This window comes from Hipposideros armiger, unplaced genomic scaffold (assembly GCF_001890085.2).
Source record: "Hipposideros armiger isolate ML-2016 unplaced genomic scaffold, ASM189008v1 scaffold_201, whole genome shotgun sequence".
In the NCBI taxonomy this organism is placed as follows: domain Eukaryota; kingdom Metazoa; phylum Chordata; class Mammalia; order Chiroptera; family Hipposideridae; genus Hipposideros; species Hipposideros armiger.
In genome coordinates this window covers 2313034-2339898 of record NW_017731551.1, presented here as the reverse complement: position 1 = coordinate 2339898, position 26865 = coordinate 2313034, and the positions used below count along the sequence as shown (strand labels likewise).

At 48.4% G+C, this 26865-nt stretch overlaps 1 protein-coding gene across 4 annotated transcripts in view; it reads left to right on the top strand.

The window, feature by feature from the left end:
- The window catches only part of HIPK2 (homeodomain interacting protein kinase 2), a 129505-nt gene that overhangs the window by 53521 nt on the left and 49119 nt on the right, over positions 1 to 26865 (top strand). For all 4 annotated transcript variants that reach the window (XM_019653247.1, XM_019653249.1, XM_019653248.1 and 1 more), the window contains exons 3-4: positions 25627 to 25750; positions 26030 to 26151. In XM_019653247.1, coding sequence (XP_019508792.1) covers positions 25627 to 25750; positions 26030 to 26151 — 246 coding nt within the window. The remainder of the gene's footprint in view (positions 1 to 25626; positions 25751 to 26029; positions 26152 to 26865) is intronic.

Below are 26865 nucleotides of genomic sequence, written 5' to 3'. Positions count from 1 at the left end.
TCAGTGGAGGATTAAGCAGAGTTCGATAAAGTTGTCAGGGATTCTATAGAAAGGCCTGTTGTATTGGGTCTGGGGTTGTATGTTATAGTTTCTACTGTATTTTCCAGTGGTGTGCTGGAGCTGATATGTACCAGCTTGCAGGAGCTGATTGTTAAATGACAAGGGACTTTGCGAGCTGGTAGTTAAACTCTTGGTGGCTTGAAATTGGCCATGGGGGCAGGATTTATGCCACAGAAGTTCTGTGGTATAATGTCCTGGACCAGCCCCTCCCTGCCCTGCCTCCACCCAGTGCCAGGGCACCACCAGCTCTGCCCAGGATAAAGAGTGTCTGTTGGAAGCCACGATCCTCTGGAATGTGAAAGAGCAGCTCGGGGAAGGGAACGTCCACGTTTATGTTCTTGTTTTCAGATTCTGTTTCCCTTCATTGTGCTCCGCTCCCCTTGTTGGTGCTCAAACCACTTCCTATCTGCTGCCAAGATCTGGGGCCTGTGAATTTCTCTGTCACCGGATCTGCCAGGGAAACTCGGATGTCTTCTGTTTCTTGGAATAATTCTCTCCTTGTTGTGTATCTCGACTGGCCAGCCCTATGGAAGAGATGGCTCCCACTCCATTCGCAGCACTGGCCAAAAGAACTGTGAATCACTAATGAATCCAGCCATTGAAGCAGGATTTAGAAACACCTGGGCTGTTGAGAACATGTTCTTACAGGTGCAAGGTCCAGCTCATGAAAATGACAAAGCCCTTGGGGGGGTGGGGGGGGGGGGGTAGGCTACGGCAACAACAGCCCCCAATGATGGGGCAGGGGCCGTGTGCGCTGACCTCAGATCAGCCTCTGTTCCTTACGCCTGATGGGCAGAGAGCACACAATCATTTTAATTCTGTTGTTTATCATTTCTTTTTAAAGAGAGGATTTGAATAAAGCCTGAGTCATGAGTGTACGGGGAAAGCCAGTGTCCTGTGGTAGATGTGATAGGCAAATTCAGCTGTGGCCGTGCAAATTCTATTTCAGTTTGTTCCGAGGCTCTTAAGTCGAAAACTGATTGTTTTTACTTTTCTGATGTCTACTATGTCCCATTTGAAACCCCAGAGGCCTTTGTTTTCCCCAGTGCTGCCTTGTCCCTGCTCCCGCCCCTTCTTGGTTTCCTGGGAGACAGACACCAGCACCCTGAATGGTCAGAAGCCAGATGTGAGCGCCTGTAAGTGTGGAAGGCCCTTTCAATATAGTTTGTATTGCCGGCCAGTGAACTGTTTGTATTTAATAAAAAGTTTTCTTATTAAAATAACCCATCCAAGGGTGATTTTTGAACTGTGGAAGCAAGCAACTCTGAATCTCAATATTCAAATTATACATAAGGGAGTTGAATTATAAGTGTTGGTTTTCACATGCAGTAATGTATTTTGAAGCTATAAGTGAGTCTGTTTTAGAAGAAACTAAAACTAAGATGAATTATATGCTTGTATGATGACGGACTATGCAGAGGGATCAGAAAGAACTGAATAAAGGGATAAAGGCAAGACAGGAAGAAAGGGCAGAAAAGAGAGAGAATGCCATTCTAGCCAACCCAGAGTTCACAGGCTGGAGACACACTGTTTGAAGGAGGGCCTGTGGGACAGGCCAAGACAGGGAATAAAGGGAAAATGGGCTTCCTACTGCAGAAGCTATAAGATGACATGAGGTGGCATGATGATCATTTTAACCAGAGGGCCCGAGGACCCCAGGGAAGAATCTCACTTGAGGCTTACAAAAGCTGCCCAGTGCAGCCTGGGGTCCAAGCTGGGTTTACTGACCAGCACTCTGTCCCATGGGCTCAGGGCCTGGAGAACCTAGCAAAAGGACGGACTTGGAAAAGATTGCTTCTGACTTAAACCGAGTCTGAAAGAATTGACTGCTGTTCATCTGTGCCTGGTACATCTTCAGCTGCGTGAAAGAAATGCACACCTGAGCATGCTTGTTGAGTAGAGTTTGGTTTGGATGGCCTGATTGTGATGCACAGCAGGGAAAATGTTAGGAAAAGAGATCCTCCCCAGAAGGAAGTAGGGCAGTGAGGGAAATGTGTATACAAGGGGCCTAGAAAAACCACTTCGCTCATTAAGGGAGTGCTCTTTAGTAAAGAAAGTCCTCCCGGCCCCCTTGCCCTTGGTGGCAGCAAAGAAACAGGGAGCCTATTGTTTTGGTCAGCCACATGCAGTTGGCCTTAGCGAGAAACGTGTCCCCCCGGTCTGCATCTAACCTTCCCCTGTCACGGGTCCAGGGAGAATTAGCCCTCCTGCCCTAAGACGTCGATTGTGTGTAACAAATCTGCTCCTCTCCTGGACGCCTGGGGTGCTGCTCAGGAAGGTGAGAGATAATGTTCTGTGTTCTGTGGTTCGGATGAAGAACCCTCCTTGAGAGTGGCAGTGCCATGACCTGAGACTGGCCTTCCAGTATGAAATCAGCAAGCATTTTAGCAACCTACTGGGGTTCTGCCTGAAGAAGATGGCAGAAAGCAGCTGTACTCATAGATGCTTGGAATTAGGAATGTGCAAAGCAAGATTTTTGTCCCACTTTTGAAGCACCTCCCAACTTTGCTCTACCCATCAGAACTCGGATTGTCTTCCATCTTTACCCAGGATGAAATCCTTTATTAATAAGCCTAATCTATGCTTCCAAAGCCCCTGCCTGTCAAAACTTCTAGTTTGGGGTTTATAAAATAGATATGTTCCAGAAGTGTTAGCATTATGCTAGTTTCTATGAAGAAAATTTTGGTTTTGCTTTTCCACTTCTCGTATAGAAATTATTCCGTGAAAATAATTCGGTGGCATGGAAAACTCTTGGTTCCTCATCACGGGTCATTTGTAGAGCATACATTGCATGACTGAGCAAATGCAGCTTATAATTAACAGTCTTTCACATAGATTGACAGAGTTGATCTTTACCCCAATATATAAGGTTATCAGGTAGGAATTATTCTTACCGCCTTACAGTGGAGTAAACTTAGGCGCATAACATTTAAGTGACTCAACCAGAAACACAAAGTGGGTAAGTGGCAAAGCCAGGCATAGAGCCCAAGTCTCTTGGGTCGCTGATCCAGAACTCTTAAGGAGCATCTAGAGCAGCGGTTCTCAACCTTCCTAATGCCGCGACCCCTTAATACAGTTCCTCATGTGGTGACCCCCAACCATAAAATTATTTTCGTTGCTACTTTATAACTGTAATTTTGCTACTGTTATGAATCGGAATGTAAATATCTTTTTGTTTTCCGATGGTCTTAGACGACCCCTGTGAAAGGGTCGTTCGACCCCCAAAGGGGTCGCGACCCACTGGTTGAGAACTGCTGATCTAGAAGAATGGTGGCCAGTCACGTGGTATGAGACAAAATAAGGCAACCAGCTGTGTTTTGGTGAGCACTGTGTTTGGTGATATGGGTGTCCACGAAAACAAGATGCTATCGTTTTTCATCAAGCTTATAGTTTAGTGGAGATATTAAACTGTCAGAACCTAGAAAAAATTAAGTGTGTTGGAAGGTACATGAAGGACAAGAAGAGTGTTCTGTTCTTGAATGCACCAAAGAGGTTCCTGAGAGAAGAATTGAAACTGAATCTTGGGCAGAGATAAGACTGTGTAACCAGAGGCCAGCAGGAGTGAGGGCCTAGCAAGCAGGGGATTGTGGCCAGGGGTCGTTTGGCCGAAGACAAGACGTGCAGGTCCTGTCTATCCAGAGATGAGGAAGCTGAAGGTGAGGTCAGCATAGGTGAGGTCAGCATAGGTGAGGCCAGCATAGGTGAGGCCTGGGAGTTTGGACCAGTAAAGTGAAAAAATCAAATAGAAACAGTCTGAAGGGACATTCGGGTAAGCCCAAGCATGATTGTGACCTGCGATGCTAAGGCAAATGTGGTCTAACAGAGCACCTGGCTGGCATTATACCTCCTGTGGAGTGGCAGCGGGCGAGGTGGGCAGAGCACGGACTGGGGCTCATAACAGGAGCAGAAGCCTGGGGTGAGGTGTGGAAGGAGTGCTAGCAGAGGTGCAAGTGGAACTGAACTCGGAGGATGTTTGGGATTTGATTAGAAGAGGGAGAAGCCATTCCAGATGGAGAAAGCAACACGCACAAAAGGATGGGGTAAGAAGCGAAGATGCTGACCTCAAAGAAGAGGAAGTTACTAACTGAACAAAGAGGCCCACGGTGAAATACAGAGATGGGAACGGCTACTCTGGGGTCTGGGAAGCAGTCAGAATTAGGATGTCATGCGATAAGCACATGGGTTCTGGAGAAAGAAGCAGTGTGATGAGAGCAGTTTTAGGAAACTACGTCCAGCAACAGCAGTCTGCAGATGGGACTGGAAACGGGCAAGGATGAGAGGCAGAGAAACCACCCGGGAGACTGTCAGCAACCTGGGCAAGGCCCTGGCGGTGGTGGCATTGAGAACGAAGAGGCAAAGGTGACTGTGAGGTACATTCCAAAACAAAAGCAGAATCTTGAGAGGTAAGGGAAGTTGTGATGGGCAAAGATGACCCTTGAGGGTCCTCATTTTGGAGGTGAAAACATAATGGTTCTGCTGAATAACGGGTAGCTTGGAAAGGAACCCCATTTTGGAAGGAGAAGTTCATAGTGTATTTGAGGCATCCAGATAGAGATACTTTAACCTTCCTAGAACTCAGGAAGAGGTTGAGGCCAGGGATGCAGCTGGCTGACTGTTGATACCTGACAGTGAACGAGTCCCATGGGAGAGGGAGAAGGGTCCCGAGTAAGGAAGTGAGAAGAGGAAGGGGAGCCGGCATAGGAAAGAGAATGACAGAAGTCAGCACAGACCAGCAAAACACATTACAGGCGAAGAGGATTTTGAAAGTGAGTTGGACATCCACGGAGGGTTTGTTATCAAAGGGAGAGAAAGCTGAGGTTGGGAGCTGAGGAGGCCAGTGGATCTCCAAAGAAGGAAGGGGGTCGGTGGTGGTGTGTGAGAGCAGTGTCTCTCTCCTTGGGGTGGGCGCCTCGTCCCGCGTTTCATTATCTGCTGGCCTCCTGGCTGTCTCCCTGCCCCCAGCCTGCACGGTGTTCCTCGGTCCTCCAGGGGCCTGCCAGGAGAGGGCTCTTTCTCCAAAATCATAATCAATGAATAGTTATGTTTCTCAAGTACAGATCTAATCATAGGTTTTAAATTGGATTTGTGAAGTACTTTGGACATGAAGGAAGGTCGTGTAGCTCTACATGTGAGCGTCTGTCAGTGGAGAGAATGAGAGAGAGCATTGAAGAGGGGAGGGCTGGGACAAACAGCCCTGTTTAAAAAGGAAGAGGGGGGGGCCGGGGGGCCGGGGAAAGGAGAAGAGAAAAAGGAAGTGAGCGCGTTTGAAGCAAAAGCAAAGATAAGGTGAAGCCACTTCAGAGGAACACAGACCTGCCCTACAGGTCCCTCCTCCCTGGTGTTCAGCAACCTGGGGGGTGAAGGCAGACAGACATCCCCTGTAGCACAAAGACCCCCCCATGAACTCTCTGCTAACCCCCTTTGCATGCCACTTACAGCTCAATATGTGGTAAATCTTCCCTTTGTTCCAAAGGAAGGTACATATTTGCTTATTTATCATAAATTGCTTCATTTGCTCTTGATTTGTTTGCCTTCTCAGTACTTCCCTCCACTATTTACCTGGTTTGCATTTACTGTGACTGCGGTCCCTTCATTGCATGTGGTTATTGCCATTAACTGTGCACCTCCTGGGCTCTTTGAATTCAGTCACTTGCTGGTCGGTACATCAGCTCCAGGCATAGGACCTCATTCCTAGAGACACTTTTATTCCCTAAGCAGACTCCTCCATGGTCATAGCAGCCCCCTGTGCAGATGAGGTCGCTTGCACTGCTCTCTGTTGCCTGTGACTGTAATTCCGTGTGGCCAGAAGGAAAGCATTCAATAGAATCCTAGGATCATGGTGTTGGCAGGAACTTTAGAAAACCCCCTACTCAGCCTCCCACTCACCAGGGAACCCCTTCTGTTGAACTTCTTTGTTTCACTTACTTTGATAGCTTTTCTCTTGATTTAAACTGTGCCCCAAATCAATATTGGGTGAGTGATCCAAGGAGTGGTTCAAGAGTTGATAAGAGCAGGAATATCAAGGTGAGCAAGCTTTTTAAAACTTTGGAATTTTGTTGGACTTATGAGAATCTGCATCGTACCTGTCCTCCCTGCCAAGCTTTCGCTGTCTTGCTAATCGCTGTCCCCATCCATGGGGACAGCCCTGGGTGCTTTTGTAGGGGAGGTCCAGTGGAACCAAATGTCAGGCCTCAGGCTATTTCTGCAAGGACCCCACTCCTTCCTCAATGCACTCAGCAGTTCCACAGCTGTGTTTTGAATGATGTTGAGCTTGAAGAGCCTTGTTCATGGAATAGCAATTTAGACATGGCTCCATGCATTAAGCCTGTGTGAACCCACGTAGCCCATCAGGTCCCTGTGCCTTTGGGACCCTGTTTTGTTTCTTTGCATTCAGCATGCCAGGCCGTGCATGCCTAAACCTGTCTCTATTATTAAAGACACAGTCTTGGGGGGGGGGGTGAGCATGATTTGCCTTCCCCCTACCTTCGGGAAGGAAAGAGCTTGCACAGGTGGGAAAGCTTTGCTAATGCAATGTAGAACTTGGAGGTCGCCGTCGCACCAGGTCAGGTAATCAGGACTGCGCGTCTGGCAGCAGTCGGAGTGCATGTCCCGGGTTCACTTACTGCTTCTCACCGGAGGCGGAGGCCTCCCTCCACAGGTGTGTGTGTGTCAGACCCTTACCATGTGTGGTGGCGGTGGGAGAGGGGTGACTTGTCCCACTGGCCATCTCACAACATTTAACAATCCCCAGTACCATCTTTTCCAGCTCCTCGTGTTTGGAGACAAACGCCCTTGTGTCTGCACTTTCTGAGTGAAGGAATCAAAGAATAGCTTATTGTCTTGCCCTAGGGCTGGGCCCAGGAAGTGGAGTTAGTCTTTGTGCCATGGTAGCGTTTGCCTCTTACTCACACCGCCCTACCTAGCCCATCGTGTCCCTTCCTGGTTCTCTTGCACATTCCTTGTGCCCTGCCTCTGCACCTTTGCTTCTGCTGTTTTCTGGCCTGCAGGCCCTCTTCCTCCTCTGGCCACCCTCATGGTCGTATTAAAACCCACCTTTTTGAATTCTCCCCTGTTCTTCCCAGCCTGGAGTGGGCAGAGACTGTTTTTTGTTCATTACCAAATACCCGGTGCCTGGCACATAGTAGGTGCTCAATAAACATTTGTTGGCTGAAAGACAGTGATTCTCCTGTAAACTTAGCTGATATACTGGGGCTGCCCAAAAAATGTATACACATGACTTGTATTCATCCTTTGTTATCGGTATATGTTATTACAATTTTTTTGTCTTTTTAAGATTTTATTGGGGGGCTGGTCGAGTGGCTTGTTGGTTAAGAGTTGGCTTGGGAGTGCGAGCTATGAGCAGCAGGGCCCCGGTTCGGACCCCACATGGGCCAGTGATGCTGCGCCCTCTACAGCTAAGATGGTGAACAACAGCTCGACCTGGACCTGCTGTGAGTCACAGCAATGGCATAGGCTGCAGTGGGGCTGCAGTGGGCTGCTGTGAGCTACCGTGAGTAGCTGGCGGCCGGCATGAGCTGCCAAGAGCTGCCGTGAGCTGCCGTCCAGTGGCTGGTGACCGATCGGCCTCAGCCGGGAAGAGCGCAATGATCACAATACCAACATGGGCCAGTGAAGTGATGTCCTCCACAACTAGACTGAAGAACAAAAGGTCAGCAACTTGTCTGTTCCCCTGCCCCGATTCCCCAACACTGTTTCCTCCCCCAATTCCCCAGTAAAATCTTTTTAAAAAAGGGGAATTGGGGAAAGGAACATTGTGTTTTTCTAGGATCCCATCAGCAGCAAGTCAAGTTGTTGTCCTTCAACCTTAGTTGTGGAGGGTGCAGCTCAGCTCCAAGTCCAGTCCCTGCTTTCAATCTAGTTGCGGGGGGCAACGGGGGGAAGCGCAGCCCACCATCCCATATGGGAGTCGAACCGGCAACCTTGTAGTTAAGAGCACATGCTCTCACCAGCTGAGCCATCCGGCCTCCCATAGCTGCAGGTCATATCACTGGCCCATGTGGGAATCGAACCAGTGACCCTGTTGCTTAGAGCTGGCACTCTAACCAACTGAGCCACCTGGCCAGCCCAAGTATTACAATTTTAATACAGCTTTTTCCTGTCTTAAAATGTGTATACAATTTTTTTTTGGCACCCCCTGGTATATTCTCTCTGTACTCATTTTTTCATACATGTACATCAGACGCTAAGCTTGAGAATAGAGACTATGACCTTGTATCACCCTCTAGCAGAGTCTTGAACATACAAGGAGCTCAATAAATACTGGTGATTGTGTTTACTACATAATCACTCAGTAATGTTCCCTGAGCATGCGGGGGGGGGGGGATGCAGGAAAGCGTCTTTCTCCTGCTCTCTTACATAAAACCACCTTGAACAGCATTTTCAGCAAACCACGAGCCCCCCTCCTCCCACCCAGCACTTGACTATTTAGAAAGAATATTCTTAAGAGCACGACGCTGTTAACATTGCATTCCTCTTCTAAAAATTTGCAAAAGACTGTATAGAATTGTCCAAGAGTCAGTTATGCAGTGGTTGGCTAGTTAATTCCTGAATAAGCCACTCTGAAAACTGATTATAATCCTGCTTCAAATGGAGAGTTGGGAGAAGGCCAAAAACGGGTATATTATTGTATCTTGTAGGAGGGAAGAATCCAACAGATATCCACTGAGTTATGGCGCCAGAGCCTTCCTTTCTTCTGTTATTGTAAATTATTGTTGTAGGAGAAAGCCAAATCAGCAAAGTGGGACTCCAGCATTGCACTTCCTCTCAGCTGAGGTCTTATATAATGAAGACCTTCATAAACAAACATTGCATAAACTTAACATGGCGTCTCTCCGATTAAAGTTCATGCTGTTTAATGCAAAGTGTAATAATTGTTTTATCGTCCTTATTAGTCCTAAGGTGTCCCTTGCTTCTAGGGTAGCTGGTGAGTAAAGCTTTTTTTGTCAATAAAAGAAAACTAGTCTTATACCTCTCAAAAGTCCCCCAGTACACAGCTAAAAACAGTAATTTTGCTTAGCTACGGCCACTTGTCATTCTGCCTCTCTGGCCTCTCTCCTAGGGGTCGCAAACTCAAATGCTGTAGGGCCAGGAAGGTCAAGTCGGTGAGCTGGTGAGGAAGTAGCAGATGGCACACAGGTGTGCCACTTAAGGGGCAGCGACTCAGCCCGAGGGAATTGCTGCCAGGAACAAAGTTGTAGTTGCCAGAGCTTTAGATTTTCAAGAAAAGCTGGAAATCCAAACTTTTAGGAAATATCACCTGATTTCTAAATGTTAATAAGTGATTAAAAAAATGTTTAAATCCTCTGCAGGCCAAACAGCTTATGTCTCTGTGCTGGATGTTACCAGTGGGACGGCAGTTTGCAACCTTAGTTCCATGCCTTCGGGCCTTTCTGCCTTTGGGTGCTCGAAAGCCCCCCTCGGGCATCATTTTCATTGTGCCACCTACCTTTTCAAAGGGATGTTTCAATGATTCCCTTCCAGAGTGTCTGCCCCTGTGGGGAAAGGACCAGATGGAGTGTCTAGTACTATGCTGGGTGCCAGGCAGAGGCTGAACTAAGGCTTGTTGAAAGAACGAGTCTTCAACTTCTTTTGCATGATCCCGCCTCTGTTAGAGATATGCCCACACGTGGTATTAGTTATCTGTCGCTGCATAAAAAATGTCCTCACAACTCAGTGGCTTAAAACATGATAAGCATGTATTATCTCCCATTTTCTGTGGGCCAGGAATTTGGGGGCATCTTGGCTGGACAGTTCTTTCCAAGTTCTCTAGTGAGGCTGCCGTCAAGCTCTTGGCCTGGGCTGCAGTCATCTGAGGGCCCGACTGGGCTGGCAAGCTGGCGGTGGGGGTTGGCAGGAGGCCTCCGTTCTTTGTGCTGTGGGCCACTCCATAGGACTGCTTGAGCGTCCTCACAACATGGCCACTGGCTTCTCCCAGAGCGAGTAATGCAAGAGAGAGCAAGACACAGTTGCAATGTCTTTTATAACCTAACCTCAGAAGTCCTGTGTCATCATTTCTGCAATATCCTATTGGTTATGCATGTTTGCCCCATTCACTGTGGCAGGGGACCATCTTGGAGGCTGGCTGTCACAGCTGCGCTTACAATAGACCCTCAGTCAATCCTATTTAAACAAATGATCCAGTACTGAGAATAGCTTTTCAAAAAAATCTAAGGGCATAATATTTATGTCACAGTGATCGATACCTAATATTCATGCCATTTACTATAGTGTTCTTGAGCTCAACTTTAGAAACTAAACATCCTATTTTTATAGCCCATCTTAGAACTGTCTTCCCTAAAGGGTCTAAAGCATTTTTTAAAAATACATTTTAAAATTCTACCTGCATCACCTCTTAGAGTGATAGATTCAGGTGTACCACCTGCTTCTCCAGGAATTGTTCCATTATTGCTTACTCTGTCTGCTTCACAGGTAGTTCTTTTTCTCACATTCTCTCAGATGCCCTGAGATGACACTTCTCTACTGAACCTAATGTTTTTTAAAGATTTGGAAGAAATCCCCAAGAAGTAGCATCCGGAACAAAAAGTAGTACCCCCTTTGATATAATAATAGCACCTGTGAAAACAGCCCCCAGCAATTCCCTGGGGCTCTCTGGATTGGTAAGAGAGGGGTGCCAGTTAATCAGAGGCCTCAGGGAGAGGGGTTACTCCACTGCCTGCCACAGGATTCATTTCTGGTATCCCCTTTCCAGCCGCCCCACCCCAACTCACATAGCAGGACTGAGTGGGGTGCTGCTGATGTTCTACACACACACACACACACACACACACACACACACACACCCTCAAGCTGCATATTGCCTTTGCTTCCTTCAAGACCACCCTTCATACTCATTTTAACCAGATTTTGCCTTAATAAAAATGTTAAGGGGAAGGAAAGGTGCCCCAGTGTGATTTCCCTGAGGAAAATTCCCACTGGTAGCTCGCTCTTATTTGTTCGATAAACAAAACCTTAGACTGGGAATTGAAGGTCAAACTAGCAGAATCCACGTGGCACGTTTGCCTGTGCACCTGGGGGGAGGGGGCCGGCATCGCCCCCCACCCCCACCCCGCCCACTCTGCCTTGGCAGTGGTCACCGAGCTGGGTGTTGGTAAATGGAAATGAAATGTATAATTCATAAGGCTGAGGTGGCGTGCGATCTGTGCAAGGGGGGTGGTGATTACAGAATTGAGAAATGAGGCTGCAGTGCGTAAGTAACCTTTCTAGGTTAGAGGCTGCTGTGATAGATGGCCTGCATTGTTCTCTTTCTGACCTTTTTCTGAACTTCCCCTTAGAAGAACAGAGGAAATACAGTTCTGCCTTTTCCCATATTGTTTTTGAATAATACCTTCACATTCCAGCTTTTTTGCGTCTCTGGTCTTCCGTTTGGGGTTTTTGTTCCCCCCACCCACCCCGAGCTTTGCTGCTTACCGTAAAGAAAAATGTAGTGGCTAATTACTTTATCCCAGTATTAATGGTAAATACAGAGGCTTCCCAAATATTTGTCCATATTGGACACAGTACGCATGGGAAAGAAATCCCCCTGCAGCATCCTTTGCTCCTCTCTGCCCCACCTTCCCCTGGCCAAGCAAGACATCCCCGAGAATGGTCCTCGGGAGTGATGCAGGCAGGCCAATGAGAAATGTGTGGGACGCGGCTGTTCAGTAGGAATGACGATGGAACCGATGATTGACCCTGAGGTCCGGCTTGCAGACCGGAGTCATCTTAACCAGATGTTAAGGTGCACGCAGGACTAACGCTCACTCACATTTAAGCTATTGATGCAATCCTAGAGAAAAACAAAATGACAAGGCTTGGAAATGAGTGCCGTGTGTCTTTCATCATCCTTTCCTCTATGTAACCCCAAAATACTCAGTGTTACACCCTCCACGTCCTTCCACCGGCATTGGTTTCCTGGTCTGAACCATGAGTCCCCAGTGACGGTCTGTACTGTTTGGCTCTGGCATCCTCTGAAGTCTATCGGCCTCTGGAAAGTCAGGGAACCCGAGAGGAGGGAAGAAGGAAGACTTCTGTTTGATTTTTCACACCAGTGAGCACCGCTCAAGAGTCAGCCAGAATAGTTTTCAGCTTCGAAACTGAAATCTAGAGTTGAATTTTGGGTGTGTTATTTAGGGTTGTTTTGTTTCTTGAAAAACAAGCTCTTTTGGAGGCCAAGTGAAAAGGAGCTACACAGTGCTGTCAGAGCCTTTCCAAGTGGGGACAGAATTTGGGTATCTCCATTTGGTTGGTTATTGCTGATTCAGCACCTGCTGTATGCAGAGTAACCACACTCAGCTTCCTTAGGAAGCAAATATCGCTTCTGTCTCCCCAAGGAACTTTTGATCTTGTGGGGGAACCCAGGGCAAGCCTAAACACATACATACAAAGACCACATTACGCAGCTGAACTCTGTAGAGGCAGCCTGACAGGCAGCCACTCGGTTGCTTTCAATGATATTTCAAAACCTTTATTCTTTGGCAGAAATGAAACGAAGCTCTTCACACCAACCATCCCTGCCATTCTTTCAAACATCCATTTAATTGCTCGTGGGGTTTTTTTAGTTGAATTTCTTTAAAATCTCCCTAGCTGCCTCCTCTCTACCACACTCCACTTGTTATTTCTTTCTTCATCTCCAGATAAGTAGTTTCTCCTTTTTCACCCACCACGCCTCAGCTTATATATATTTTAAAGATACACTTCCTGTGTCAAGCTTCTCCCATTAAAAATAAATAGAGCTTTATCGGTTTCTATTCAGATTTCTCCATGGAAATCCCCATCGTCAGAGAAGAACCAGAAAGAGCGTGCTTGCTCCTATCCCTTCTCTTCCCTTAAAAATAAATATATACAGACATAAAGAAATAAGCAAATAGTAAGAAATCCCTATTTTTTATTTCTTCCTCAGATAATCCCTTCAGTTCAGCGAACATCTGGGTACTGAGCATTTATTATGTTCTTGCACAGTGCTCGGTGGTAGGGAAAAGATAATGAATCCACAGCCCCTCCCAGCTTGTGAGTGTGAAGCGTGACAAACAATATCTGTGGAGGACCCCCACTCCCCAACACTATGCTGGGTGCCATGCAGTGTGCAGAGAAATAACGCACTGCCCACCACCTCAAGATGCTTCCGGTCTCGGCAAGAAGCTGACTATATAGGCTGTTCTCATTTTATTTTGTTTTCATTATTTTTTTAATTAGGGAACAGTGTGTTTTTCCAGGTCGAGTCGTTGTTTCAATCTAGTTGTGGAGGGCGCAGCTCAGCGTCCCATGCGGGGATCGAACCGGCAACCGTGGTGTTGTGAGCACTGCGCTCGAACCAACTGAGCTAACTGGCCGCCCCCGTTCTCATTTTAAAAAATAGTAACTGTCAGTGCAAGGATGAGTGAGAGAGCTGAACCAGCAGTAGAAAATGTGGTGGGAAGCAGAACAGGTGAGCTTCAGTCTTGGGGGAGCCCTGGAGGAGGCAGGATTCGAGGTGAAAGCCTTGAAGGCTTCAGACAATAGCCAGAGAGGCGCTTTCCACAGAGGCTAACTGGTGGGAGGTGCGGGGGGGGGGGTACTCCTGGGGGTGTCCAGGGGCCTCCCCTGACCACTCAGTCCCTCACTCTTTCCTTCTTGCTCCCACCAAGTAAGTCCCTCCCTCCTTCCTTCCTTTTTTTACCCTCTGCCTCTTGAGTTCCAGCTGACACGTGGCAACTCCCTGATTCCACAGCCTGGTTAGCTCACTTGGCTAAGTGGTGTTCCGTGCTCAGGAGGACAAAGTGAACTTCTAATCTCTCTTGCTGAAGGCTGTTCCGTTCCAGAAGCATGTGCACGGGTCCCAGCTCCTGGATTGTGAAGAGGCCATTGACAGGAAAAGAAAAACAGTTTGTAAAGATGGGGCAGTAGTACCCTCATCTGGGGGATAGGTGGCTTCCCTTCCACTGACAGAAGCACCTCCTGGGCTCTGCGGGACAGTCTGCTATGGGTTTCTCACAGTGCAGTTCAACCACTGTCCCCAGTGGCTTCCATCCCTTCGTCCCACGGGAGTTGAAGGTTCAGCTGCCTTTCAGATCCTGCGCGTCTGCTGCACCTCAGCGCCCCCTAGTGTGAGCTGTAAAGAACCAGCTTAGTTTTCCCTCCGTGACCTAAACATGAGAAAGCAAACTTGGGCTTTGTTGATTTTTTTTTCAGCTCCTTTAGGAAAAGAATGCTGGAAGGTTTTCCCTAACTAAGCAGCCCTTGGCTGAAGATCTGGAATTTATGCCCATTTTGTTTGGCAAAACTCTCCCGTTCCTAACTCCTGCTGGAACAAACAAGCAGCCGCCATGGAAGCTCCCTCCTTGTCCTGACCATGGCAGGTCCTGACGGGCCGTAGTTTAGTCCACTCTGCAATGTCTCCTGCTGTAGAATTGGGTGAAGGCTGTGTCCTCGGTCCTCTTCTGCGGGTTTGGTCCTCTGGCAAAGCCAGAACAGTGTGCACTTCCCCAGGGAGCAAGACCAGCCTGGTGGGAGATAGGACGCATCTGCCCTTCCTGGGTCACAGCCGATTTCACAGTGCAGGATGGCTCCGGGCTTTATCTGAAGACTTGCTTAGGTGGTGAATGAGCAAGCTTCAGCCGTTCTTTCTCAGCAATTCTCTGCCATCAGTGCAACACAGGGAGGGAGGCTTCTGAGGGTCTGGGACTATCCCTGTGGCTGCAGTGGAAATTCACCCTCCCACGTGTGGTTGACATCTTTACTCGGTGGATTCTGTTTCACATCTCAGGCTTCTGGTTTCTGCTCTCTCAGTTGTATGTCTTCAGTGGGTGACGCTGAATGCATCTCCCTTTCAAAGAAGGGACAGGTTCCCCTCTTCAGTCCCAGGCCATCAATCATAAAGAGTGCCCCATGATGTAGCCCCGCAAGCCACATGATCAGATGGGGCTGTCAGGAGAAGAAGAGGCCAAGGATTAGCCTTGTTTCTGTTACAGTTCACTTGCTAAGAGTTGGGAACTCTGGGTCCTCTCCAGTGCAGGCCTAGGGGCCCCTGGAAGGGAGGGCTCCTGATTCTTCAGCCTGTGTTTATTCATTCTTTCCTCCAACAGACATTCTGAGTACTTGCTGTGAAGCAGTCAAAGCTCAATATGAACCAATGAGAAGTTTTACATTTAAATCAGTGAAGTGGTATAGAAGTAAGTGATAGTACCTCCTTAGTATGCTTTTATCCGGGGTAGGGGGTGAGCGTTGAATTCATTGATTAGCGTGAAAGAGGCCAGCCTTTTTCCCCAGCCTGACATCTCATTTTCACTCTGTGGGCGGGTAACATATCACCACTCTGAATCAATTAAAGATGCTGCATTTGCAATTGAGCCACAGGATCTGAAATACCGAATTCCCTCCCAGTGTACTGGAAAGGGGAGTGGGCTCCGGGAAGCTAAAAGGTGACAGCAGGTGACTGCGACTTGAGTCAGACCTTCCGGTATCAGCAGGCTTCCCGGGGAAGCTCTAAATGCACAGTTTCAACCCTCACTTTCAGTCAACAGATGAATGACAAAGCAGAAGGGAAACAATCAACAAGAGGAACTGAAAAGAATGTCACAGGCTTTGTCTCTTTTCTTGCTCAGCCAGTTTTGCCGTTTTCCCAGTTTCCAGGCGTTTGTACTGAGCCCCTCTTAGTTTGAGCTGGAGCTCCCGTCCTGCCCACCTGTTCAGATGCTTGCATCTGGGCACCATGGTGGGGCCCGCCTGAGGCTTGGCGTCTGCATCACTGATGCGCACACATACCTGTGCGGCTGCGTGTTGCCACTGCATGTAGGTGGGAGATCGGATCGTGTAGGGAGGGGATACGAGAGGCTCTCTGTGATGCTGGCCGTGTCCAGTTTCTTCACTTGGCTGGTAGTGACACTGGTCATTGTTCCCTGATAAGTCATTGAGCTATAATATAATATAATATATTTTTGCTTTGTGCATGTCTTTGTATGTGTGTTATCTTTCACAGTTAAAAAAAAGATTGAGGGGTGGCCGGTTACCTCAGCTGTTAGAGCGTGGTGCCGATAACACCAAGGTTGCTGGCTTAGTCCCCACATGGGCCACTGTGAGCTATGCCCTCCTTAAAAACAAAACAAAAAAAACAAACAAGCAAACACACAAAAAAAAAAGATTGAAAAAAAAAGTTAAAAAAAAACTTGGAGCCGTACATGTGTAAAAAGAATCACTATATGTAGATAACGTGCAGAAACCTGTAATTCCGTTTCCCTGGCTGACAAGTGTTTCTACAGACATTTACTGAGCACGCATTTTGACAAAAAGTACGCGCTTAAAATCCGGTAATACTATAGTCCTGTGAGGTGTTGGGAAGCAAAACCAGGCTTGGTCCAGCAACCCTTGGCTTCAGGGTAGAGACCAGACTGGGAGATAATGGCCACTGGGCTGGGGACAGGCAAAACTGGCACCATGCACCTCAGAGGATAAGGAATTTTACAAGGCAGTGCAAGTATCTTGGAAATGCCCTATTGTGGGGCCCACGCTGGTTCTAAGAACATTCCTCATTGAGATTTACAAGGAATTTAGAGGCTAACGTCAGAATATGCTTCGGACATCTGACATCTGGTTTCTGATTTACACCAACGTCATCAGAAGCCTTTGGAGATTCTAGTCAGTTAAGTTTCAGATCCAAACTTTTTTTCTGCTATATCAACAAGAATGTTAGATTTTGGCACTGCACTTTGCAGAGTTGAATTAGTGCTGGGAATCACAGATCAGCATGAGGTGGAGATATTATATACAATTAGTGCACACCAGGAAGGGCTCATTCAGAGCAAAGATGGAAAAACAAAACAAAAAAACTGCTAGTCTGAGTTTAACATTATACTGGAAATGGTCCGTTGAACCAAGGAAGCCAGCTTCCTTTGGGAGACTGTCAACATCTAGACCAAACTGTGATTATATATAATCAAACTTCCTTGGGGATGTGATATCAGTTCTAAAGTCTTGAGCATGTCTGTTGGTGATAGCTGGAGATACTCAATTAAGACTGAATCTCACCGGTAAGGGTGTTAAAATGATCCTCATGAGCACGCAGTTTTATGGGCATCAGCAGTGGCCCCTAAGGTAGAACTTCCAGAACGTTTCTGCAGTGATTTTGCAGCATGTGTCATGTCAGACTGGAAGCCCTCACAGGCTGGAGTGGGGCGCCTCTCCTAGCTCTCGAGCCTTGCTCCTCAGCTGCAGTGCTCTCCATCACAAGGCCATCTTCAGCTTATTACAGGGCACATACTCTCCTGGGGGGAGAGAGGGTGTCTGGAGATCTTAGGGTCCATGGTGTTTGGTTAGCATCACAAGGACAGCCTCCTTGTCACCTGGGCTCAGTGCGAGCTCACACAACGAGTGGGCTCCTTGTCAACCTCACCCTGGGTTTCGTTCCTGGTGCTCCATCCCTGGGTCACTTTGTCCTTCTCATCTACCCAGTCACAGACAAAGCTATTTCTCTCCTAGCTCCTGCTCGCTGAGGAAGCTGTGTCTTTTTCAAAATCAAACCCCAGGCTGGCCTTGGATTAGCCAGGCCTCGGTCAATATGTAGATAGCTCTCTGCTTGGACCTTCCTGAGTCCCCCAAACATGGTATAAATCCACCTTTTAGGGGTGCTGCTCCCCACTTTCCTGGCAGCCCGCCTGTCCAGATTCTTCAAGCTTCAGATCCAATTTCTCTAAATAGCCTCTTTCTGGTCCTCAGATTTCTATCCTGTGTGTCTTGGGTCCTGTGTTGCTTTGATATAGTCCCTCACCTCCCACTCCGGGCCACCAGCTCAAACGGTGGCTCAGAGCTCGTGTCAGCATTTCCAAATCTCCTTATTTTTGCGGTGGAAACATAAGATTTAACAACCCATCTGAAATACAATTTTACATTTTGATTGCTTCTGCCCCAGCCATCCCGAGGTTACTTTCAATCTACATATATTTGTGGGAACGGGCTTTTCCACTGCAGTTCAATTCAAGTCCACCTTATAATATCAGTGATTATAAAATACCATGGGCTAATAGAGTGTCTTGCTTCCAAGCAGTTCAAACTGCTTTATAATTCTGCCGACCATAATTTATCTTCATAAGCTGCTGTAGAGACAAGGAAAAAAGCAAGATTAATAATCACATTTTATAGATGGTGAAATAAAAACTCAGAGAAATTGAGTAACATTTTTCCAGAAATGCAGTTCTTCCTGTGCTCTCCGATTAGTGTTGCATATTTATTGCCCAAGTTGGGAGTGGCTGTGAACCTTGCACTTGTTTTATTAGTGTTACTGTGTGGACAGTCGAGGCAGTGACTCTGGTCTTACACGTGGCCGGGGAGGTTGGGCGACCGAGAGGTTGTATACCATGAAGGGAAATGCAGTTAGGACCCGGCTTCCCTCTGCAAGGAAGGAGTGGGGGTCATGGGCAGGCAGCTTTCTTCCTCAAGCCAGGTGGTAGGTGCTGGGTTGTTGGCTATATTAATCGTCATGTCTTTTTTATATAAATAAGTGCAACAAAAAGTGTTTCATGTATGTTTTAATATATTTAAAGAGTTGCCCTAATGTTTCAACTTCTAAGGAGGAAAACATGTTTTAAATGTGAGGAAAAGGGATGCTCTCCATTTGATTGCTGTCACATAAATGTAGACCTATCATAGATAAGTGATTTAATAATTGTTGACTGCCTACTCAATGCCAAGCCTGTGCTGGGTGCTTCCTAGGACACTGTTTCATTTCACCTTCATACCAGCGTCAGGAAGTATGTGCACAGCTGGACCCTGACAGCACTGGAGTGTCCCTGGGAGCACCCCGCTCCCAGCATGTGTCGTCTGCCCCCACTCAGCTTGTGTGATCTCCCCACCTCTGTTGGGGGTCACTGCCCCACAGGGTCACGTGACCTGGACGTGATCTGGAAATAGCCTATCAGCTGTGTGCGCTCTCAGGTGAGCTAGTGGAGCGAAATATCAAAGCTTCAATAATTGATGTGTGGAAAATGACAGTTGTTTATTCTCTTTTTACAGAAAAATAGAATTTTCAGTGGCTTCCTATGAGAATGTTGGAAAGGAGCAACCCCTCTCTCACTTAGATGCAAATTTTGTCTGACACTTCATGTATGTTTCAAGTATTTTTGATGTCCCAAAATAGCACTGAGGGGAGTCTGTAAGATGATCCCGGGGGGCGGCAAATGAAGAGCCCGGGTGATCTGAGCCCAATGGGAAAGGTCATTTCTCAAGCCAGTGGTCCTACCTGCTGTGGAACTGAACTGAGAACAGAAATGGCCCGCATGGAAGAAACAGGAACGTAATTTTTTTTTTTCTTTAAGCAGGCAAACTTTGAAACAGAAAGGCCAAGTACCCTGCCTCTTATCATAGGATTTGTTGCCAAGGAGATGGTGCCAGCTTCAGGGGAAACTGGCACCTGTTGAGGTATGGGGTTGAAACAGAAATATTCATTCCTTGTGCACATGTGTAGGGAGCACCTACCGTACCCAGGCACTGTGCTTGGCCTGGAGCTACAGCCATGACATGGGGTGGGGCGGAGGGGGAGACATGTACTCACCCTGCCCAGTGCATGGAGGCACCCCGACATGTCCACTTACCAAGCCTCAGCTCAGACTTCTCCTGGGAAACCCTCCCAGCTTTGCGTGCCCTCCCCCAGTTATTCCCTCCTTCGTGTACTGGGCACGCACTCGGCATGTTGTGTGTTAGCTGTTGGCATGCGTGGCCTCTGACTAAACGGAGAACTCCTGGAGGAGCCGTGGGGTGTGGTTTGTTTTTCGGTCTTCAGCACCCAGCACAGCGCCTGGTACATAGTAGGCACATCGGAAATGGAGGCTGACTGTTCGAATATGTGAATGAATGAGTGGAGCTTGAGCGAAATTCTGGCTTAGAATAACCGTTGGCAAGACCAGTTTCTTCTTCACTGAAAAGTAAATAAGCCTTAAAACCATCAAACGTGCTTCAGATGTGCCGAACAAAAAGAAACAGGTTTTAGACTTGGCTTTGAACTTCCAGGAGTGAAGAGCCTTATGGGTTAGCAGAGCAGGGGACACAGCATCTGGCAGATCACAGCAGAATGGCCTTCAGTCCCCCAGGGATTACTGGGGGGTGATGGAGAAGTGCCTTCCTTACCTGAGGGCTCCTGGCCTGGGTCCTGAGCACATATTTGGGGAGCTCCTGCTGTGTGCCAGGCTGAGGGTCAAAGATTAGTGCAGCCCCGACCCCGCCCCTCAGAAGGCCTAGTAGGGAGCACATATGTGGACATGTATGTAGAACAGGAAGCGCGCGATAAATATTTATTGGACCAATCTGGTTATTCATGTGTGCATCTGCAGCACCTGGTATGCCAGCACAGAGGAAGTGGGCAGTGCGTGTTCGAGTGAGGAAGGAGGCGGGGGGAGCAGGCAGGCTGTATCAGAAATATGATCTATGTGCCGTGCATGCAGACGAAAGTCTCATTCTTAGGGATGAGGGAGAGTTTCCGGGCAGGTTGGAAAAGGTTGAACCCAAAGGCAAGAGACCAGTGAGGGCTTTCAAGACTAGTAGGGCTGAAGAGGGCTCAGTCAAGCTGGTAGCAAGCAGTAGGAGCTAGTGGGGAACAGGCTTCAAGGAGTTAAGAGGAAATAGGCTCTAGAGGACTAGATCTTGGAGGCCTGTTCAGCCCTAACGTCCCGACCCTACCCCGCATTATCCTGGTGCCACCTCCGGTCCCCCTGCCACTCTCTCTGGCTTTTTTGCTGCGATTCTTTGGTGAGCCGCTTGCAGATAGGCATCCTCCGAGCCTCAGTGCCAGCCCTGCTGCAGGCACCGTGCACAGGCGAGCGTGGGCTACACGGACATGCCCACCTCTGGGCCTGTGGTTCCTGCCTGCACGGAGGTCTGCCCTGCGCAGGCTGGGTGCTGCCCCTCGTGCCCGGCTTCCATCCCTTCATGAAGAGACAGCCCTTCTGCTCGCCTTTGCTTGCGCTGCCTTACAACTTTTAATCTGAATCACGTATTGTAGCACTTTCTTATATTTATTAATGGTTGATTCAATCAACAAACTCTTATTGATTGAGTGGCTACTAACTGCCAGGCACTGTGCCACCCTCGTGGACATAGCAGGGGGAAGGGACAGTAAGCAGGTAATTGGGGAAGTGCTGTAAAGTGACATTTATGGCACTGTAGATGGAAGCTAACTGGCGTCAAGGGAGGCCTGTCGGTGGCGGTGACAATTAAGCTGAGGTTTGAAGGATGAGAAGGAGGCAGCCATCTGAGAGCCCACGGAGAGAGCATTTGAGGCAGAAGCAAGACCGTGTGAAGGCTCTAGGTCCAGAAGTAGCCTAGGGGTTCTGGAAATTGGAAGGAAATGGATTGGGCTGGAGCTGATTGAACTAGGAGAGTGGATTTCAATGGCAGTGGGGAGCTGGGCAAGGTCCCCATCGTGGAGATCCATGTGGGCCGTGGGAGGGGTTTCTATTTCATTCTAAGTGCAGTGGGGAGCCTCTGAAGAGCTTACAGACAGGGGAGATGTGACTTGTTCACTTTGGCAGCTACGCAGAGTGGATTGGAGGAAGGAAAGACCAGAAAGGAAGCTCCAGGTGTTAGATGCTGCCCGGCATATCATCAGGGTACAGAAACTGAGCAGTGGGTTTCCAGAGGTTCTATACGGTGCACTCAGGGGCATGAGAGCCAGGTGATTAGCCTGAAAGGATGGGCAGCCCCACGGTCACATCCAGAGATGTCCCCACGGAACCAGACCCGCCTGTTCCTAAGACCCGACCTGCAGACTGGAGTGTCTGGGCTGCCAGGTGCAAAGGTCACAGGTCACAGGACTAGGAGAACAGAGGTGCAGACATGAGTAACCTGGAGTCAGGAGCCTGAACTAAATTACATCTGCAGTAACCCCACTCCCAAATAAGGTCACATTCTGAGATTCCGGGGATTAGGATTTCAGCGTGTCTTTTTGGGGGGACACGGTTTAACCCATAACAATGACCTAGAACAAGGATGAAAAGAGAGAAGAGAAGGGGTCCTAGGACTTTGCCATTGTCTAGCAGTTGGATGGAGAACAAGCCAGCAAAGGAAATGGACAATCCAAGCGCAGAGAAGCAAGACAAATATGGTGTGCGTGGTGTCGTGAAAACCAAGTGTTTCAAAACAGAAGGGAATGGTGAATAGTGCAAGAGAAATGTGTCCCTTGGGTCATAGAGCTGAGAAGTTGACCAATGGATGTGACAACATGGCCACTGGTGATCTTGACAAGCTCGGCGCTGGAGCGGAGCAGAGGGTGGAAGTCCAGTTAGAGGAGATGAGAAGACAATGGGCAAAGCTGTGGAAACGGCCGGAGATAACGCTTTAGAGATTTGGCCCTGGCAGGAGAACAGAGAAATGGGGCAACAGCTGCAGGGAGAAGGAGGGATTAAGGCAAGGCTCAGTTTTGGTTTTGGTGTGTTTTGTTCTTGTGTTTTGCTTTATTTTTTTTTAATGGGAGATGCTGGAGCAGGTTTGTATGCTTGGATTAGCTCTATTTTCGTATCTGTGTGTTTATAGTGTGTATGTTTTGTATTCAACTTTGGTCGTTATGTGTGTTTTAGTGTGTTGCCTTCCCAGCGTTGGGGCCCCTCGGGGACAGGTCTGTGCCTTCAATTTCTTTTGTCTCATAACCATCTAGCCCGACACCGAGCATTTGTTCATTACAGTCACAGCAAGAAAAACATTCTGCTGTACATATCATGGCACCGTGCACGGCTGTCATTTCGTTTTCTAATGGAAAATGACTACGAGAGATTTTCACAGGCCCCGTTCATGTAACGTCAGCCGACGAAGTCCACGTCTGGTGTTTCTTGCCAAAGAACATCACTGCAGTGCCCTCGGCGTGACAGCCTCGTTTGTTAGATGCTGCCCGGCATATCATCAGGGAACAGAAACTGGGCAATGGGTTTTCAGAGGTTCCAAACGGCGCACTCAGGGATGTGAGAGCCAGGTGATTAACCTGAGAGGATGGGCAGCCCCACTGTCACGTCCAGAGATGTCCCCACGGAACCAGACCCGCTTGTTCCTAAGACCCGACCTGCAGACTGGAGTGTCCGGGCTGCCAAGTGCAAAGGTCACAGGTCACAGGACCAGGAGGACAGAGGTGCAGACATGAGTGACCTGGAGTCAGGAGGCTGCCACAGGAGAGGCTCCTCGGGAACCAGCCCAGAACTCTTCTCCTGGGGAGAGGCCTGAGTCTGCATAGGAGAGGAGGCGGGGGACACACCTGACCCTAGAACAGAGAGGGCAGAAAGAAAAGCAGCTTCTCACACACATGTCATGAAACCATGTTCTTGTCACTGTAATGTTCTTTTCAGATATTGCCTTTTCTAAGTGGTGTGGGGTTTGTTTTTTATTAAATAAACCAAAACCATCTCTAAAGAGATCGCACTGCTAGAGGCAACCTGCAGTCATGTCCCCAATTACACACGATGGTCAGGTGACTCTGGAAGCCCAGGTGTGTGGGGACTCGGTGGACACAATGACGGATGGGATCAAAGGTCCCATGCTACAGGACAGCCCAGTAGGGAGAGGCCATAAAACTACCACAGGCACCCCAGTGCCTCGGCGCCTGCAGGCGAGTGGCCTGCCGTGTTCACGCAGTCAGCAACCAGGACTGGAGGAGTCACAGACCAGAGAGAGGGTCACGTGCCTGGCAGAACACTAAGGGGACAGGGACACAGCAGGCCCATTGAGTAGAGCCAAGGCAACTTGCCCCCCACCCTCCGCAGTAACTCCCTCCTGGGAAGGCCCGGGATTCAGGAGAAGTGAGTCTTACCGCCCAGACCAATGTCTGCGGCACTCTAGAAGCACCCAGCAGCAGTGTGAATCATCAGCTCAAAGGAAGTGAAGAAACTCCTTTTACATCAGAAAAACCCAAAGACTTTGTAACAAGACATATGGTTTTTGTTCTGTTTTATCAATACTATGATATAGAGAAAAAACATGAGCAACGAGAGCACATTTATAGGAACAAGGTGGGGAGATGCTTTTTTTAAAGATTTTATCGGGGAATTGGGGGAGGGGAACAGCGCTGGGGAATCGGGGGAAAGGGAACAGACAAGTTGCTGTCGTTTTGTTCTTCAGTCTAGTTGTGGAGGACATCGCTTCACTGGCCCATGTTGGTATTATTACGCTCTTCCTGGGTGAGGCAGATAGGTCGCCAGCCATTGGATGGCAGCTTTTGGCAGCTCACGCCAGCTGCTGGCCGTTCACAGTAGCTCCAAGCCACTCACAGTAGCTCACGGCAACCCACTGCCACAGGGGCTGCAGCCTACGCTGTCGCCGGTGACTCACGGCAGCCCAGCTCCAGGTCGAGCTGCCGTTCAGCATCTTAGCTGTAGAGGGCAGTGTCACTGGCCCTCATGTGGGATCTGAACCGGGGCCCTCTAGCATCCCAAGCCAGCTCTTAACCAACACCTCAGTTGGCAGGCCCAGGAGATGCTTTTTAAGTGGGTAAAAATTTCAGCTCGAAGCTCCGAGGCCCGTGGAAGTGTTTTTCATCACACCCTGCCTCCCTTCTCTCAAGCTACATGGGTGAAGATAACCTAGATAGAAAAGGCTCCCCCGTTCCCTTCACCCCCAGTCCAGGCTGCTGAAAGGGTAGGAGAGGGGCGTTCTCTTGCATTGCTTCATCAAGTGGGAAATTTTCAAAGGAAACAGAAGTTGGGCTAATGCATTTCATGATCAGCAGAGTGCCTTGAGCCATGCCTTTGAGAAAACATAAGCTGTGTTCCTGTCTCATACTTTGAACTTGGCCTTCTCCAAAATGTACCCCCTCCCTCATCAGGACAGATTCTCAGAAAAGGAGATGCCCTCTCTGGTCACTGGTTTTGATTACTAACGACATGAGAAATGTTCTCTGAGTTTAGGTTGTTTCTTTCAGAGGCTCCAGTGTGTAACCTTGTCTGTCATGTGAACGGACTGAACTCCTACAGTTGGAAACGAGATTGTAGTGGAATTCTGATCAACACCCAGACTATGTATTCATGGAACATGGTTCTGTAATTGTAATATTAGAGAACTTTTTAGGAGATTAACTTTTTAGAAGCCAATGGAAAAAACAGTGTTTCCCTGGGAAAGTGTGACACAAACTCCTAAGAAAGGGATCACTGGCGTGAACCGATATTGGATTTAACCCCATTATTCTGGGCCGGGAAGCAACTTGTTTTGTATAGATTATTGAACACAGAATACCTGTGTTTGAGAATTCCTTTGGAAAACCTAGGTGTTCTCTAAAGATTGGCTTCCCGAGTTTTCGGCTATAAAAGAGAACTCAGAGCATCTCTCTAAGGTGGATCTTAGCTCGTCTGGTTGGTGTGTAATGGTAATGGAGTTAATAGATGTGGTTCCCTGTAGGTCTGTGCCAGAGTCTCAGACCAGGCGTGTGACCCTGGGGAGAAGCAGGCCCAAGAATGGGGGGATTATGCAACACAGCGTGAGAACACAGGCCCTTTAGAGGGGGTCAGTGCTGGCACCCTGGCTTTAAAAGATGGGATTTTATGTAGAATTTGTATAGAAATAGCTGCCTGCTTTTCCACATCGCTAATGCTTTCTTCCATGCTTCCTTTTCAGGGCCCCCGAGATCATCCTTGGTTTACCATTTTGTGAGGCGATTGACATGTGGTCCCTGGGCTGTGTCATTGCAGAGCTGTTCCTGGGCTGGCCGCTGTATCCGGGCGCTTCAGAGTATGATCAGGTGGGTCCAGGCAGCATAGGCATTCACGGCACCTGGATGAGCGCTTTGTGTATAACATGGCTTGTGGGTGGGGTTATGGGGTCATGTCGTCCCCCAAACCGTCCTTCCCTCAACTTTGCTTTTCTTTCTTTATTCCTCTTTCTTTCTTTCTTTCTTTTTTTTTTTACTTCTTTCCTTCCCTATAGCATTGTCGTTTTTCTCAAAGGCACTAGAACCATTAGGATACCATATGTACGATGACAGGAAAAGCCCTGACCTCATTCTCATCTTTCCTTGCAGATTCGGTATATTTCACAAACACAGGGTTTGCCAGCTGAATATTTATTAAGCGCAGGAACAAAGACAACCAGGTTTTTCAACCGTGACACAGACTCGCCGTATCCTTTGTGGAGGCTGAAGGTAGGAAGAAGCGTCCCCTCCATCCCTCACCAACACCCAGCGCAGCTTTTGACAGCTGCACGTACAATCTGGATCTCAGTCCGATCGGCCCGCGTCGTGGGGGAGGGGTGGCTGTTGTTGCTACTTGGTTTGGATGAATTGGAATGTTCACAAGCACCACTTTGCTTGGCCAAGCTCTGATTGCTAACCTCCCCCGATGTAATTGATGGGCTGTCTGTTTGTGTAGAGAGAGAAATGAATGACCCCTGCCCTCAAGGAGCTCCCCATCCAGAGGGAGGCGGAACACGTGCGGCAAACCCCAGCCCCCATAACAAGTGTCCTGTTCCTGGGAGGAACAGAGTATGGGAGGCTTTAATGCTGCCTGTGGCAGAGGGCCCGGGAGCAGCTTTTGAGCCGGGCTCTAAAGATTGAAGAGTGTCTTCCAGGCCAAGGAGACGGCTTAGGCAACCCCGGCGTCCTGAGGCCCGGGCAGGGATCTGTTTGTTTAGCTGGCAGGTGGTGCCGCGCCCCATTGCACATCAACTCAGGGGGCTTTGCTTTAACAGAAACATATTTTGCTTTCACTTTGATCTATGCCTAGTAATTAAGATGAATGTCTTTTTCTGGGAAGGAGAAAATAATGCAAGCCTTAAGTATGTTTTATGTTCATTTTAGGTGCTTCTTTTTTTTTTTTTTTGCAAGGGGGTGGGTGGGTGTTTGGGGGGTGTTGTTTTTCT